At 48.3% G+C, this 17124-nt stretch overlaps 2 protein-coding genes across 2 annotated transcripts in view; one reads left to right on the top strand and one right to left on the bottom strand.

Annotated features, from left to right (window-relative positions):
* Positions 1–4191, top strand: part of NCAPD3 (non-SMC condensin II complex subunit D3) — a 31449-nt gene extending 27258 nt beyond the window's left edge. The window contains exons 30-35 of the mRNA XM_033081816.2: positions 259–392; positions 834–967; positions 1065–1142; positions 3566–3640; positions 3740–3800; positions 3893–4191. Coding sequence (XP_032937707.1) covers positions 259–392; positions 834–967; positions 1065–1142; positions 3566–3640; positions 3740–3800; positions 3893–4001 — 591 coding nt within the window. The 3' untranslated portion in view covers positions 4002–4191. The remainder of the gene's footprint in view (positions 1–258; positions 393–833; positions 968–1064; positions 1143–3565; positions 3641–3739; positions 3801–3892) is intronic.
* A 1959-nt stretch (positions 4192–6150) lies between these two features.
* The window catches only part of JAM3 (junctional adhesion molecule 3), a 31932-nt gene continuing 20958 nt past the window's right edge, over positions 6151–17124 (bottom strand). The window contains exons 2-9 of the mRNA XM_033081813.2: positions 13614–13679; positions 12717–12830; positions 11811–11963; positions 11440–11639; positions 11072–11171; positions 10616–10745; positions 9278–9332; positions 6151–8666 (exon numbers count right to left, since the gene is read on the bottom strand). Coding sequence (XP_032937704.1) covers positions 8631–8666; positions 9278–9332; positions 10616–10745; positions 11072–11171; positions 11440–11639; positions 11811–11963; positions 12717–12830; positions 13614–13679 — 854 coding nt within the window. The 3' untranslated portion in view covers positions 6151–8630. The remainder of the gene's footprint in view (positions 8667–9277; positions 9333–10615; positions 10746–11071; positions 11172–11439; positions 11640–11810; positions 11964–12716; positions 12831–13613; positions 13680–17124) is intronic.

The following is a 17124-nucleotide window of genomic DNA, read 5'->3' as shown; positions in this document are numbered from 1 at the left end:
CTACCTTAAGATGAGATGACTTCCAGCCTGGAAGTTCATTTCTCTGCAGACTTTAGAAGAGCACTTTATATATAGACCTCTAAACTAGGACATTTGTGTCCCTGTTCACTTCTTGGTAAAATTCTGGCCATTAAATTGTTTCTCCCCAGCCCCCTTTACATCCATCACCCTTCTTAAACACTCAGGTCCAAGCACCTTGCAGGGTTTTCTACTCGTGTATCCATTGTCAGACATGACCTTTTCTCCTGTTTTCCACAGCAACCTCCATCTCTGGAGAGAGCTGCAACTCCTGGTGGCCAAAATAACAACAATGCAGTGCCCACACCTGGGTGCATCACTGCCTCTAGCCCTTCTGCTGCTGATGCCCTGAGGCAGCCAGCAGAGCATCGCAGGTATGGGCTCCTTTTGTTACCTGGTGTTTTATAGATATATTTTAAATGTATTTTTTTATAGTAATTTATGTTTTTTTCCTCATCCATTCTTTTGGGAGTGGTTTGAAAGTCAGGGGTGTTGCAGCAGAATTTTTTTATTTGGTGTTTGGGATGATGGGGGACTGAGAGGGGACAGATCTTCCCTTGTTCATCTCATCAGGGCTTCTCTTTGTTACCTGGTATTTTATATATTTTTTTTTTAATGTATTTATTTATATTAGTTTATATTTCTTTGCTGATCCATTCTTTTGGGAGTGGTTTGAAAGTCATGGGTGTTTCAGCAGAATTTTTTTATTTGGTGTTTGGGATGATGAAGGACTGAGAGGAGACAGATCTTCCCTAGTGCATCTCACCAGGGCTTTCAGAGGGAGATCCCAGTTGCTGTTGTGTTTCTGGCCCTAGGGCAGCATCCCTGACCACGCTGGCCATCCTGAACTCTGCCAAGAAGGCTCTGGAAGGCATGAGCAAGCGCGGCACCAAGAGTGTGGGGGGTTCAGCTTCCTTTGAGGCACCGAGCTCAGCTGGCAGCCAGCAAGGTGGGAACTGCTGCACCTGCTCTGGCTCTGCTTTCCACACATCCAGCCAGAGCCTGGAGTGCATTTCAGATCCTAACTGCTGCCTTGTTGTTTCCAGTGTCCTTCCAAAGCTTGAACCGGCAGTCCAGTGGGGAAAACGTGGCTGTGGCAGGACGAGCAATCAGCACCCCAGAGCGTGAGTAGGAGCTGAGAGCTGGGGATTGTTCCTTTATCTAAGTGTTTGGAGTGAAGAACCCTCCTGAAACCATGGGAAAGCACAGTGCATTGTCTCCCTGTGCATCTCACAGGGTCAGATTTTGGGATGCTGAGTGCCCTTGACCCTGGGGTGCTGCAGAGGAAGGTTGTTGTGGTTCCTTACCAGCCTGCCCTGCCCAAAGGTGCAAGGCTGAGCATTCCTTGGCTCTGCAAGCACAGCTGAGCAGTGTTAGACTGCCCTGCAGAACCCTGCTGCACGGGAAACCCTCAGGGTCAGATCCTTGGTGCTCAGAGTTGTCCAAACAGGGTCTGGGGTGAGCTACCCTGGGCTGTGACAGCTGCAGGAGAGCACAGGGATGTGCTCAGAGGGATTAACAAGCTGCACAGTCACTGAGTCAGTGTGCTCCACACTCAGAAAGAACTGAACTCAGCTCTGGAGAAGGAATGATGTGCTTTGGTTGCTGCTGTGGGAATGCACAGGGAGGAATCTCCAGTGCTCAAACTGGGGCTCTCTGTGCTCGTGCCCACTGCAGCTGAGCAGTTCAGGGGCAGGTTTTGTTGGAATGCTCTCTGACAGCCCTGCAAGCAGGACAGGCAGCTGCAGTAGAACCCAAATGGAGCTGAGTTCCAGCAGGAGATCCTCTTCCTTCCCATCCATTTGCTGCTGAACTCCTTTAGATCTCTGTTGTGCTGTGTTTGGTGAGGTGCAGAGAATTGTCTGAGAGCTCCAGGTGTGAGTGTGTGGCAGCTCAGCTCTCCTTGGGTTTGGGGGCTGCTTTGGGAAGGGAAGGTGTCCCCAGAGAGCTGTGGGAGTGCCCCTCACAGCCCTGCCCTGCTCACACACAGCAAATCCCTGACAGCCCTGAGCAGGCCCTGGTGTGCAGCCTCTGGAAAATCTGATCCTGCCCTTCCCTGTGTGCTGGGCTGCACTTGTCTGCCCCAATGTTTCTCCTTGCCTGAGCAACAAGCAAAAAAAAAGTGGGGTTTCGTGCAAGAAGTGTTTTTAGAGAGCAGGATTCTTTGAAACTTGCACGGCTGTTGCTCTTGAAGCACCATATGGTGAAAAAGGAGGGAAAATGTTAATCTGCAGTGGTACTAGAGCTGAATTCCTGCTTTGCTTCGAGGCAGCATGTGTCCTTCAGCAGGGAGACAAACTGTACAGAGCAGGATCATCACTTCAGTCAGCGTGTGTTGAGCCATCTGTATGGTGGCACAGGCTGATAGACAACCAGAATAAAACATTTTATTCCTCTGGTATATCACTCTGAGACTACTGGAGATGCAATTCTTTGTAAACAGGTTTGTACTTGAGAAGTTGGGAGCAGCTGTCCCCTCTTCCTGCCTTGTTCAGCTGTTCTGGCTGTGTTCTCTCTTCCCTTCTGTCTCTGGGGCTCCTCAGCTCCTGCATGGTGCTTTGGGAACAGCTTCAGTGGATCTGGGTGAGTGGGGATTGCAATAAACACATGTTGGGAGATACCTCCTTCCCATACTGGCTGGGATGCCCTACTTCCCCACTTTTCCCCTATTTCTTTTCCATTTCATCTTTGCCATATCTTCACCATTTCTTTCCCCTTTCTTTTTCCCTTCCTTCCCCATAAATGTCTCCTTACCAAGGTAAATTCTTCAGCACACACTGCACAGTCAGTGGCACAGGTCAGTCCTGAGAGATGCAGGGCAGAGCTGAGGCAGATGGATCAAATTTGATTTCTGCTCTAAGCTTCAGTGATTCCCTTCCAGGACAGGGCAGAAGTTAAAGAGCAAACCCAGTTCAGCTGTGAAGAGAAGTCCTTTTAGCTGAGTTTCCAACTCACCTTGCCTTAATTCCTTGTGAAAGGTTCTGGGAAACATGAGCATAAAACAGAGCGTTGAGTTAAGTAAAATCTGAATATTGTGACATCTCTCCTGAGATAAATGACAGGAAAGAGACAGCTGACAACCAGGGCCTATTCAGGCAAGCTAAATTCTACCTAGCTCCCCTGTCAAGTGATTCCTCTTGTCTGGCTGCAGGCAGCTCCTCACAGAGCAGCTCTTCAGGGTCTGTGGAAGTTTTCAGGAGCCCCAAATTCTGCCTTGAGCAGGCAGCACAACTGCTCTGGGTGGAATGAGAGAGAGCAGAGCTTCAGTGGAAGGGTGGCTGGACAGGGGGCACAGGACAAGGTCCCACAGTGATTCCTGCAGCCAGGGAAGCTGTGAGGCTGGGATTTGGAGGTGATGTGGCCCATCAGACTCAGCACAGGGGATGGGAGACACTGAGGTCTGGGGAAAAGAGACAGATGTGTGTGTTTGCAATTACTGGGTTTACTTGCTCTGTGACACTTGAGTATTGCACAGCAGCATGCCTTGCCCCTCTGGCTGTGTCACAGGCTGCTAATATGTGATTTTTATTTTTTATTTTATTTCCAGAGACCATTAATAACTTGACTTTTAGTGCTGGGGTCAGTTACATCAGCATGAGACACACACCCGACTCAGCTCCAGGCAAGTGATTCTTACTTGAGGGGAGGGAGAAATAAACAACCCCAAATGACCAAATCGATGGCACTTTGTAAAATATGAAAATATATGTGTTGTTTGCAGTGGAGGAAGATGCTGAGGACAAGCCAAGGGATATCATCTGTTTGACACTGCCAGAGATGCCGTAAGTTCAGCAGGGGCTGGGACAGCCACTGCCAGGGGCAAAGGCTGCCCAAGGGTTTGGAAATGCAGGGTTGTTCTCCTTCCTTCCTGCAGCCCACCCCCTCCTCGGGAGTGGAATGTGGAATCCCCAGCCAGGAGGAGCAGCCAGAGAGTGTCACAGCGAAGGGCAAAGCACAGAACCCCCCTGCAGGCAGCCAACTGAGCTTGGGGAGCTGCACAGAACCCCCCAAAAACAGCCAAGAGCCTGGAGAGCTGCACAGAACCCCCCTGAAGGCAGCCAACTGAGCTTGGAGAGCTGCACAGAACCCCCAAAAACAGCCAAGTGAGCATGGAGAGCTGCACAGAACCCCCAGAAACAGCCAAGTGAGCATGGAGAGCTGCACAGAACCACCACAGAACCCCCAAAAACAGCCAGGTGAGCCTGGAGAGCTGCACAGAACCCCCCAAAAACAGCCAGGTGAACCTGGAATGCTTCACAGAACCACCCTGCAAGCCAAGTGAGCATGGAGAGCTGCACAGAACCCCCCCCAAAAACAGCCATGTGAGCCTGAGAGCTGCACAGAACCCCCAAAAACAGCCAAGAGCCTGGAGAGCTGCACAGAACCCCCCAAAAACAGCCAGGTGAGCCTGGAGTGCTGCACAGAACCCCCCAAAAACAGCCAAGAGCCTGGAGTGCTGCACAGAACCACCCCCAGAACCCCACTGCAAGCCAAGTGAGCCTGGAGTGCTTCACAGAACTCTTCCAGAACCCCCCAAAAAGCAGCCAAGGTGAGCCTGGAGAGCTGCACAGAACCACCACAGAACCCTCCAAAAACAGCCAAGTGAGCCTGGAGTGCTGCACAGAACCACCAGGCTGCCTGGAACTGTCCCTGCCCTCTGGAATTCCTCATGGTGTGCATGCACACCCCTCCTTATCTGTTCTGAGCTCTTGTTTCCCCAGAATCGTTCTGGAGGTGAGCAAAGCCTGCATTAGCACAAGGATGGGTGACAAGAGCTGTTCTTCACACAGCTCACTGGAGGGCTCAGAGCTGCAGCAGAAAAGGAGGGTGGCTTTTCACTCTCAGGATGTGTAATTTGTCCATTTGGAAAAGTGAGGGCATAAGGTTGCCACAAGTTCGGCAATAAATGCAGTTTATCACAGTTTGCAGGGCAGTGAGTGGCTGGGTTTATTCACCCAGTCCTTCATTGTCCCTCTTGTTTGTATAATAGTTGCTTTAATTTGTACAAAGGTAAAACAGCTTGTCACTGCCACACCCCTAAATCTGGTAATTGCACGCTACATCACCTCTTATTTGTTGTGCAAACTCCTGTGTGTGTGAACAGCCTTAATGTTTCTTTTTATATGGAATACTTCCATTCTTGAACTGTGTTATTTCCAACCGTTAGCATTTGATGAAAATAAATGGTTGCAGAATTAATTCCACCCACGGCGTCTCCCCTTTTCTTGAGCTGACAGAAAAATGATTTTTTTTTTTTCCCCTGTAGATTTTTACGGCCTCTCAGTCTCTTCTAGCACATCACTGGTATCTTGGGCTTTCATTTCAATTAATGTTGGGCACAGCAGCTTTTAAATAGAGACTTTGACTCGAGTGCAAGCAGGGTATGACTCAGACAAGGTGGGTAAGTGCTCTGGGCAGGTACCTTGTTGATCATAAATATTCTGGGTAAATCTGACCCATCTCCCTGATGGCCACGTGTACCTCACTGAAGTTTCTCTGTTGTTTCTTTTATCTCAGAGCTCATGGCCTAGATTTCATTGAAACTTGGAGCTGGGATCTGTTCTACTCCTGCTGGTTTGTCCAGCTCAGACATGAGCCCCAGGCACAGAACAGGATTTGCTGCAGGAGTGGAAACAGGCACTTGCCTCCTGCACTGGAATCCCATCATTTGCCTCCCCTTTCCTTAATCTCTTTTGAAGATCAGAGAACCCTTCAAGTGAGGTTAAACTTTATTCCCAAAATCAAAGTCGGAGAACAGAGGATGTATGGAATGGCCTTTGCTTCAGAGATGGTCAGCTATGGCCAAACCATTTATTTTTGTGCCTTCTCTCTTGCCCTAAAATATTATTTAACCACTCTGAATGGGATAGCTTATTTCCTACTTTTTGTTCTGTCCTTGAGCAGTATCTGAGATGAGCCCTGTGAGTTTTAACCTGTCTTCTCTAGAGAAGAACAGGAACAAATGTCCAAGAATAAACTGACAGAACAGCCCTAGAACTTTTCACCTTCATCCACTGTGAGTGCTCTGACAGGAGAGACTTCCCCTTATCTCACTGAATTGAAAACAGGGGCTTCCCATAATTTGGCTGTTTGGAAACCACCACCAAGCCCAAACAAAAACCCCTACAAGAATGCTTTAGAGCTTGGTATTTATGTAAAACATTCTTGGCAAAGTTAAACGTAATACATTAGTACAAACCTGAATATTATTCACAATGATACAATGAACTCCATCCCTCAGCTCTCACGAGCTGGGTGGGGGGGGGATCATCTCCCCTTTCTCGTTAGAGATGCCACTGTGCATTTTAGAACTAAAAAAAAAAAAAAAAAAAAAAAAAAAAAGTTTGGATTCTTAGCTCTGCTGGTTTGTCTCACGAAGGGGGACTGCAGATTGTGCTCCCAGTGCCCAGAGCTGGTTCCACCCTTTCCTCTCTCTCCTTTACTGCAGGAACCCTGAAAGCAGCACAGGGGAGGAGCAGGGGGTGCCCAGAGGGTGCAGAGGAATGTCAGAGCAATTAGAGGCAGCAGTCAGCACTGGGTGGCTGGGATGAAGAGCTGGAATTACACAGGTAACCAGGGAGAAGCTGCAGAACAGCAGTGTGAGGTGTGAGTTACACAGAGAACACCTGGTGGGGCTGCCCCAGCCTTTCTTCACCTCCCCTGGCACAGGGACAAGTGGCAATGCTTTGTTGGGGCAAAACAAATGCAGCAATGGCATGTCCAGCGAGGGCTCTAGGAAACAAAGCAGAATAAAGCAGAACACGAAAAAATAACACTGACAGTCCAAATCGTCAAGTATCCAAAATACTGTATACAGGAAAAGTTAAGACAACTCAATTTATATTGGAAATACAAGAACACTAAATTCTGCTACATTAAAAAACTTCCTAAACCACAGCACAGTCCTAGTGTTGCATCCACATCTCGCAGCCTGGTCTCACCCAATGCTGTTCAACACTATTAACAGGGTATCTTGGGAAACATGTGTTCCCCATCATTCTCTCTAAAGCCAAGAGAACCAAATTTGGTTGGTTTTGCTTTTTTTTTTTCCTTTTTTTTTTTCCTTTTTCCTTTACCATCTAGAGAAAAATTTCAGCTGACACTATAAAAGTGCTTTTGTGTTGAGCTTTTGCTTTCCCAACCCCAGAAACAGTGGCCTTGGCCATGTGGTTTAAACCTGCCAAGCTGCTGTAGCTGTCACACTGTGTTAGTGCTTTAGGGAACTTGCAGAGGGGCAGCAAACACTGAAGTCACTCTGTCACCTCTTTGGAACCGAGTCCAAAAGCCATCCCTGGGTATTTCTTGCAACGACAAAAACAAAGTGTTGGTCAGCGGCAAGAAGAGTTGGTTGGTTTTTTTTTATATATATAAAAAAAGTTGATAGCTCCTGCCATAAATTTACAAAAACTATCCCTGAGTGACTCTGTTCTGTGTCTGGTAAGACCTCTTGTGACAAGGAAATGGCTGAAGCTGGCTGAAGAGGAAAGAGATGCTGTTCCACCTGCAGCTTTTTGTTACACTTTGCACTAATACTGATATGCTCTGACAGTGCCACACTATAGCAACGTGTGAGCTCCTCTCTTGTAGCTTCAACAGTAAAAAAATAGCTCCGTTACTCAAACACCGCTGGCATCACGTATTTACACTTTTAAATAGAAATGTTACCTTTTTCTGAAGTAATCAAAATAGATCTTTGCAAAAAATTTAGAAGGTGGGGGTTTTACAAAATAAACGGAGAAGGTAAAAAAAGCTGGAGGATCTCTCAGTACCTTTTATGGCAATCTTAGCCCAGGAAATTATTTGGCTTTAATTTTCCTGAAAGGGATGTCTTAGCACTGGTTCTCTGCCTCCCCTCTAAGCCTCTTTCCCCACGGAAAGACGCAGGAGCCAAGCCTGCTTTGTGCAGATTAGAACCAGGGGTTACCTGCGTGCAGTGAGTCCTGCCAAGCAGGGAGCAGGGGCAGCGCCCTGCCCTGGGGGTCGTGTTAAATCACATTTAACAGCATTTGGGGACGGTTACAGAAGGGCTGGGGGCATTAGTGGTGGGGTCACTGTCACTGGGCACCTGAGCAGCCAGAGCCAGCATGAGACAATCACAGATGTGGAAAAGTCACCAGCCAGGCCTGGGCCATGAGCTGCTGGGAGGAAATCCCCCAAATCTCACTCTTTGAAGTCCATCTACTGCTCTATCAGCACCTTTTTTTGTCTGCTAGTTACACATTACTGGTGACATCTACTACACGTTTACTAATGCTGTGCCCCTGCTTGGTTTGCACATTGTGGCCGTGTCCCTGCAGCACAAAGAGAAGGCAATTCCACAAACTTCCAGAGCCCAGTCTCTTGGGAAGGATTAAAACCTTTCCTTGGTCCAAGGAGAGGTTTGGGTGATCCTGTTGGTATCTCCAGAGGCAGGGGAGACACGAGTTGGGCAGTGAGGAGTTACTTTAAACTTTGGCAAAGAAAAAAAAGATATACAGATAGCTAGCTATCGAGTTCTTGTGTGTTCCAAACTCTTCCAAGCGCACTTAATTAATCTTTTGCTCTTGCTTTGAGTTCCTGGAGGAGGTATTTTCACACTTGCTTCTGCTGGTTTGCAATTTCCTTTTGGCGTCTTAGATGACAAATGAAGACTTGTGTCTGAAGTCACCCTGCAACGAAACAGTTTGGGATGTAGGAAGGATCCAGCAGCTTTCCAGACAGCTCTCTGTTCCTGCTGACCCCAAAGGTGGATCCAGGCTGTGTAGCCAGGAGGATCCTGCCCAGGCAGCTCCCATTTCCCACTGGGAAGGAGAGGGAAGCACCAGTAGTGCCCAGGGTCCTCATCCCATCCTCCTCACACCAAGGCGGGGTGGGGACTTTCTCATTCCCTCCCCAGGATCTCTGCTAATGGGAGAGGCTTTTTCTGGCCTTAAGCTCAGTGATCTACTCAAATCCCAAAATACAAATTCTCTTGTAAAAGCATCATGTCCTGCCCACTTAATCCAATGAAACTCATCCTAAGGGGGTCAGGCCACGAGATAACTCGGAGCAGAGCTGCCTCTGATAGCTCCTGGCATCAGTCACTTCAGGCAACTTCAACTGCTCATCATCCCCAAGGAAATGACTCAGCCTTCACCCTTCTGTTTTCCCTCTGTTCCCCAGCCTTGCTTCAGAGTGGAGCCCACTCTCACAAAGTCTGTGTGCCCCAGAAGTGCCTCGTCCCCTGCCCACCCTCTTCCTCTCCTGACAGAGATGGTAAATGCAAATCATTTGTGGTTACCTCATCATCTGTCCGGATATAGTTAACGCCATCAGGCTTTGCTGGAGTCTTGTAGCTGAAAGAAAAGGAAAATCTCATTTCTGGGACAGGAAGACTGCAGGATTTTTGGAGGGGAGGTGCTGGGAAAGATGGAAATGAGGAGGAGGAGCTGAGTGAGAAGCAAGCAGAGAGAAACCCAGTTTGTTTCTCAAATGAGAGGTCTGTGTTTATTCCATCATTTACCACGACTGGGATTTTGTCTGAATTCCCCTGCTGCACAGGGTGAAAAGATTGCTGTGTGTTTTCCTAAGACTCTGCAAAGAGATAAACTGATTCCTTCCTGGGCTGTCCTGCTCTGGTGCCTGTCACTGCCTTTCTGTGTCTCCTGCTCTGTTTCCTGTGGCAATTATAAAGTTCATTTTAATCCTTCACTGCCAGAAGCCTCCAGCATTTTTCTTAGTTATAAGGAAGCACCACTTGTTTGCAATCCCACAGGAACTCAGGATTTATACACAACTGTCAAGTCCAGTGTATGCCAACCCTCAGCTGCATTTAAATGGGATATTTAGAGCTTTTTCTGAAGAACAAATGAAACCAAAGAGAAAAACAAGACAGAACTTGTGCTGAAAAGCAACATTTAGCACAGAACAAATCTATCTGGTGAGAATCTTGGCTTTGCATATATTATCTCCTCCCCAGACTCTGTGAGGACATCGAGGCTTGTCTCTGATGCTAATGCTGTTGTTTTTAACATTTCCATGTGCGCTCTAGAACGGCTGTTTTTCATCCCAAATTTAGGTCCTCACAACTACTGAGACTTCCTGTTGAGAGCCTGCTCTGCTGCATCCATTCCCTATGCATGTCCTGATGCTGCAGAGTAACTGTGCAGAGAGCTGGGATCATTAAACCATGGCCCTCATTAGACCAACAGGAGCTATTGGACAAACACCTGCAGGCATTTAATAGTGCTGGGCCCCTTTTCCATGCCAAGGATGAGGATTTCAGAGCACAGCTCTCACCCACACCACAATTCCCCCTCAGGAAAAGGCCACCCATTCCTGGAAGTGCCCAGGGTCAGGTTGGATGGAGCTCTGAGCAGCCTGGTCTAGTGACAAATGTCCCTGTCCATGGCAGGGATTGGGGCTGGAACATCTTTAAGGTCCCAATTCACTCTGAGATTCTATGATGATTTCTGGATGCTGCAGGGTTTTACAGCAGAGCCTCAAGGACTGGCTTGGCCTGTGGACTTTGGTGGGGAATTAGGCATTGAAATTCCTTTTAGCCACTAATTTTTGGCATCCTTCAGACTCCTCCACGCTACCTGAGGGTGCAGGCACGTGTCCAAACAGCCCAGCTTACCTTTCCCCACTCTCTTTGCCATTTGCAAAGTATCCCCTTCTGTAGGCACAGCAGATCCCAAGAGTGATGAGCACCAGGACTGCAAGGACCACCAGGACTCCCCCGATTATGCCACCGATATTGAGGTCATCTGGCAAAGAGACACACCAGCACCCAGGGTTTCTTTAGGGCAGCAGCAACATCCCAGCTTCACACACACTAAAATGCCATCTCTCAAGTATTTTAAGCAATAGTTCATAGGGAGCTAGTGAGTCCCTGACATCAAGATTAAATCTGTTCATGATCTGACGTTTGCCCGCATTTTCAGATTATTTTTATCTCCTTATCTTTGGGGCTATGAGAAAGCAGGAAAGACTTAACTGCAGGATGTCCCCCCTCATTCCTGATGGTGATGGCAATTTATTTCTGGTGATAAATCAACCAGCACTGATGAAAACTGTACAGAGAGGCACTCACAGACTTCCATCTCCTGCTCCTCACACTTGGCAAAGCCAGCATCGTTTGTTGCTATGCAGGAGTAACGACCTGTGTCCCCTTTGTGCACTGCATGGAAAACCTGGGGAGGGAAAAGGGACACAGGGAAGGGATGTGACATGAGAAACAAGGCACTGTGAGGGGATAAAAATGTGCATAAAAATGCATCTCTGCTAAGATCTTCTTCCATCAATCTTCCCTCTCCCAGCTCACCCAGACCCTGGCACATCTCACCCTCTTCAAATTATTCCTTCCTTGAAAGCCAGGCAATGTTTTCCTGAATTTACAAGCAACCTTAAAGATAACCTGAGCAGGCAAACAAGTCTTGATCAGCTGTGTCAGGGCATTACCAGAGTGCCTGTGGCAGGGTTCAGGGTGTAGGAGGAGTTGTGGGATTTGCTGGATTTGCTGTCGGGTGGCAGAGGTTCGCTGTTGCGGTACCAGCTGTAGGTGGACTTGGGGAAACCCTCGTTCTCGTGGCAGTGAAGAGAGGCTGACTTGCCAACAGGGACAGCTTTAGGCACAGAGCATCTGGGAGTCATGGGTTTCACTGTGGGAAGACACAAACCAGGTGAGTGCCACCAAATAATTTCTGAATTCTCCGCTTTCTCAGGCAAAACCATCCCAACTTTCCACTATTCCCAGCTGGTTTTAAACCTCCCAGAGTGTTACTGTTTGGACTCTGCAAAGCACAGCCGCTCCTGTTCCTGCTGTTTGGTACCTTGGACAGTGAGCTGGATGTTTATCTCGTCGATGGTTTTGGTGTCCGAGGGCGCGGCCACCTCGCAGCGGTACGTGGCCGTGTCCATCCTCGTGGTGTTCTTGATCACCAGGGATGTCCTGCTCAGGATCTCTGCCCGAGTTGCAAAGTCTCCTGACACGCAGGAAAGAGAGAGGAAAAAAGCATGGCAATGAAGGCTGATGGCTCAAGGCTCGTTTTGGGGGTATAAATTAAGTGGTTGATCTCAGGAAACTCAAAGGAACTCGATGCTTGAAAGCCCCAAGGGAAACCAAAGCTGCCAACCATGGCAGAGGATGAACTGGAAAGCATCACTCCAAACCTCAAAAACTGTGGCAAAATCGAACTTCCAGGACAGCCTGAGGCCTTGCCTCCTTTGGAAGTGGCTCTTGGTGCCATCTGAAGTGCTGGAGTAATTCCAGATGGAGTCAAGCCCTACTGGCACTGGAGTTTTCCTATCAAGACAGAGAGGCTGCTTCTAATGCTCCCAGGATGCTGCAAATGCCTGTGCTGCCTCAGCAGAGAGCACTGGACACACAGATCCCTGCTGAGGTGCAGCTGGAGCCCTCAGATGTTCTATGGAAGGACAGGAGGGGTCAGTGCCTGGTCCTGAGAGCTCAGACACCACTGACCATGCTGGGACCCACACAAGGAAAGCTGCATCATTCCTTTCTTACCCAAAAAAAAATCTCCTGGCCAGGATCTCACTCCAGCTCCCTGTGGCTCCCTACTGTGACCTGTCAATAATGAGGCAGGGAGGAAAAAAACATCCTGCTCCTTTTCCATCCTGCACTTCAACTGCTGAGCTCCGTTTGTTCCCCATTGTCCTGTTTCTTAAATCTGTTTGGAGAACTGTTTTGGAAACCTGAGAACAAGGAATCTTCATACCCTGCATTTTGTTGCCAAAAAAAACGTAAGAGGTTTCTCCATTTCGGATTTTCTTCCACTCAATTCTGGGATCTGGCGTCACCGTGGATTTAATGATGCAGGACAGCTCAACACCTAGCAGGAGAAATGGAGGCAACCCAGATTAATAGGAAGCAGCTGTGTTTTTGCTCTGCTTTGAGCACTCTCCCTCAGTGTTTTATTAGGAGATGCTGCCCACAAAGCAGAGCCTTCTCTTTCATCTGCCTCACAAACAGAAACGCTGCTGGGTTCCAGGAGCTATTGGGAGATGGATTTTGGCCAGCAACAACAATAGCCCAGCAGATATCAGCTATGGAGAGGAATGAACACCCTGTTCTCTGCAGGCTGGGGCTTATGGCAAACAAAACCTTTAGTCAGGGTGAGGCACAGGCCTGTCCTGCTGCTGAGCAGAGCCACACCGTGAGTCAGGGATCAGCATCCCCTGGGGATGGGCTGGGACAGGGACTCCTGGGGACAAACCCACCCAACCCTGTCCCCTTGGCAGCTGGCACTGGATCCATCTCCCCTGCAGAAGCAGGCACCCAGCAGGGCTGAGAGGAGCCTTGCCAGTGTCCCAGGGCACATCTGAGGGCCAAGAGAAAAGATCCATTTCTCTCTGTGTGTATTAATTGCAAAGCAATGCTTTTCCTTCTTTTGGGACCCAGTTCAAAAAAGCACTTAGGCAGAGACTTTGCAATGCCAATGGCTTGCAGAGGATCTTAACAAACATTTAAAACAAGGAGACACAGATATATTTAAACAGGGAGATACAGCCATATTCTTAGGCACTTCTCTAAGTCCCAGGCTCTAAGGAACCAGTGACCAATAAGCCAAATTTTCCTCTCTTGTTTGGCCTGATGCAGCACAGGCAGCACTCACTTTGGAATTCCTGCACCACAGGCTTGGTGTTGCTGGATGTCAGTTCCACAGCCAAGAGTCTGCAGCCTGGAAAAACAAACAGAAGGTAATAAGAAATATCACAGCTCATAAGTCACCCAGCTAGGAACAGGCTGCCTGCTGAGGAATCATCCTGGCCAGCTCCAAGGACTGACTTCCCCAGACAAAACCTCTTCCTGCCTACCAGCAGCACTGAGTTTATTTAGGAGTTGTGGTGTAAATACAGGAAAATATAATTGTTAGAAGTAGCAATTAAAGAGGAGGATTAACATAATGGCACAAAGGCAGTGCCAGCACGAGCCATTTCCTTGTGCCTTGTGCTTATTTAGGTGGGAAAGGAACTGTGCTAATGCAGGAGGGAAAGTTTTGTTTTGGAAAATAACTTGATGGTCAGGAGAAGGCAGGAAGCAGACCAAGCTCCAGAGATCCAGCCAGTTCCTGGGAGATGGAATGGGCCTCTAACAAATGCTGATTACACTGGCAAGTCCTGCAAGTGTGGTAGTGTGAATTGTGAGGCAGTAAATCACAAAAGGACAAAACAGGAGTTCAGATCTGTGGGTAGAGCTCCAGCCAGACCCACACTGGGGACAAAGCTCAGCAACACAAACTTGCTTGTTCCCTTCCTGCTCTGTCACCAAAATGTTCCCAATTAATCCAGTCATCTTCCTTCTTTTGCGCATTACTTTACTTTGAAAAATCTGCCTTCCATGTCCCTTCTGCTTGCACTCCACCAGGGCAGGTATCAACAGCACTCAGGCTCTGCTGGATGCACAATTCACCAACAACTCTGCAGAGGGACAGGGAAACAAGCAGGGAGTTCCAAGCAGACAGGGGTATTCTGAACTGGGTGTTCTGGTTCTCCTCCTCTCATGGTGCTGCCAAACCAGGCTGCTCCATGCTGCAATCAGTGCCAAAACAATCAGCTGCCATGGCCACACGAGCAGCTCTGCTGTGACAAATCCCACCAGAAGTTTGTGGAAATCTAAGGGAGATCCCCACTGAGCTTGCTGGGCATTGATCAAACAGCAGGTTAAAAATTATGGAAAATGTTACCTCAGGGACATGAGATGTAGCTAAAGGTTAGGAGTAAAAAGCACAACAAACATGGATAGAAAGCAGAAAAGGCAGCTGGAGGGAGATGGAGAAAGGAATGCTCTCCAGCATCACGACACAGCTGGAGATTCCTGTGCTGGCTTTCAGAGGGGAAAGCTTTTGGGCAGAGATTGGCAGTGCAGGGACAACATCCCTCTGGGGAGTGGCAAGGCAGCAGCCTGAGAAACACCCAAGAGCTGCAAAGTCACTCCCACTGAGAGCCTGAGGGCCTCCAACACCCCAAACCCTTCCAGCAATGCTGAAATGTTCCCTGCTGGTTCCTATTCCTCGTGGTTTGTTAAATGCTGACACTTTCCTGGTGCTGGCACCCCAAAGACCACATGGGAGAGCTGGAGTTTGGCAAGGTTTAGAAAGCTGCCTTTGTGTCCAAAATCATTGTTTCTCACACAAAAGCCACCACTGATTCTAACTAGGAGCTGGCCCAGCCAAAACTGCTCCTAGCAGGAACTTTTCCACCCTTCCCCCTGCAGCACTGGAGTCATGCAGCATTTGGGAGAAATCCAGTATTGAACTGAGCTGACAGAGCTCTGAACTTTGGTTCTCTCCAGCCAGGAGCTGGTCTAAGCAGTAATTTCTGCACGTTTGTTTGAAAGCAGAGTCCATTTTCATAAGAGTTGCTGCTTCCAGACCTACCCCCTGAAAGCAGGGAATTGTGCCAATGCTTTCCTTTCCCTCTGCTCATCACAGAACCATGGAATGGTTTGGGTTGGAAGGGACCTTCAGGATCCTCCAGTGCCATCATATCCCATGGCAGGGACATCTCTCACTGTCCCAGGTTGTTCCAGCCTGGCCTTGGACACTTCCAGGGATCCAGGGGCAGCCACAGCTGCTCTGGGCACCCTGTGCCAGCCCTGCCCACCCTCACAGGGGGGAATTTGTTCTAATATCCAATCCACTCCTATTCTCTGGCAGTTGGAATCCATTCCCCCTTGTCCTGTCACTTTTTTTGTAAAAAGTCCCTTGATCCTCCAGGTGTTGTGTCTGGAGCTCTGATCCTGGGGAGCATGAACAGATTCCACTGACCCCAGCAAACCCCCAGAGCACAGGAAGCTGCTCATCCCCACAAGACAAGGCACAATTTTGGGAAAATCCTTTTGAAATCTTCAGACATGATTCCAACAGCAGTGAAACAGTGTTTGACTGTCTATGCTGTGAGATTGCTGCTTCTGGAACCAAGAATTTCACTGGGCACTCAGCTGATCTGAGGGGATGCTGGCTGGCCTCCTGCTCTGGACCAGTTTTAGTTTTGTTACAGGTTCTTGCTTGCACAGTATCTTTTTCTGAAAAAATGCTGTCCCATCAAATAGTCATGGCAATAGTCCCACATCTGCTGTAGTTAGAGTATCAGCTCAGCTGAAGGTGGGACAGTAAAACCACAGAGTTGTGTGGCTCTGAGGGAGTTATGGCTCTAGAAATATTCACTCCAGGACAGTGGGACTCTGCCAGACTCCAGCCCCATCTCATTTCTCAGAAACTGCTCACAGCAGGCTTTTTCTCACCCACTAAACACAGGAGATTCAGGTCTATCCCTCAGGCACAAAGCAGGATGACAACAAATTTTAGACAGAAGCTGAGTCCTTGGAGACTGTGTGAGAGGTTCTGACATTATTACGTGTATTGACCGTGGGCAGAGATCAATGTGGCTGCTTAAATCACTGCTGAGGCTGATTTATTCCTGTCTGTGTGGCAGAATACTGCAAGTGGCATGTTCTAAATTAAAAGAAGGTGACAGCAAAGCAAAACAAAAACCTGAACTGACCATACAGACTGTACAGCAAGAGAGGAATGCCTTTCTGGAACCTTGCTCTGCTGGCAAGGGTTGTCTCTTTGTTTTGTTTTGTGTTAAATCATCATTAGTGCTTAGCCACCTTCTAAAAGGTGTTCCTTTAGGCTCCTTCCAACCCAGCACAAATAAGCAGCAAAGGGTTTGTGTTATGTAAATCTCACTTCAAAGGCCTCAGCACCCAGGGTTTGGAGAACAGCTGGAATTGCTTTCCCTCTCCAGAGCAGCATGTGTGCCACAGCACACGCACCCACCACAGCCGTATGTTCCACATCCCTGAATTCCCACCAGATCCTTATGTGCTGCATCTCCCAGTTCCTACCAGGTCTCTATAGGCTGTAAAATCCCAAATTCAACCAGATCTGTATGTTCTACCCCCTTGAATACCTACCAGCTCTGCAGACTCAGCCAGACATATGGCTGAATCCCAAATGTCATCAGTTCTCCAAAATAGAATCCAGGACAAGGCATTGAAGTCTATAGCATATTCTTATGGCACTTTTTAATTTTTTTTTTCAGCTAAAGAGATCCAGCCCATGCTTGTTACTGTGACTCATGGTATCTGAATCATTTTAAAATGCTATACTGAAGAAAAAA

Source organism: Catharus ustulatus, chromosome 28 (assembly GCF_009819885.2).
Source record: "Catharus ustulatus isolate bCatUst1 chromosome 28, bCatUst1.pri.v2, whole genome shotgun sequence".
In the NCBI taxonomy this organism is placed as follows: Eukaryota; Metazoa; Chordata; class Aves; order Passeriformes; family Turdidae; genus Catharus; species Catharus ustulatus.
This window is presented reverse-complemented; position numbering and strand designations above follow the sequence as displayed.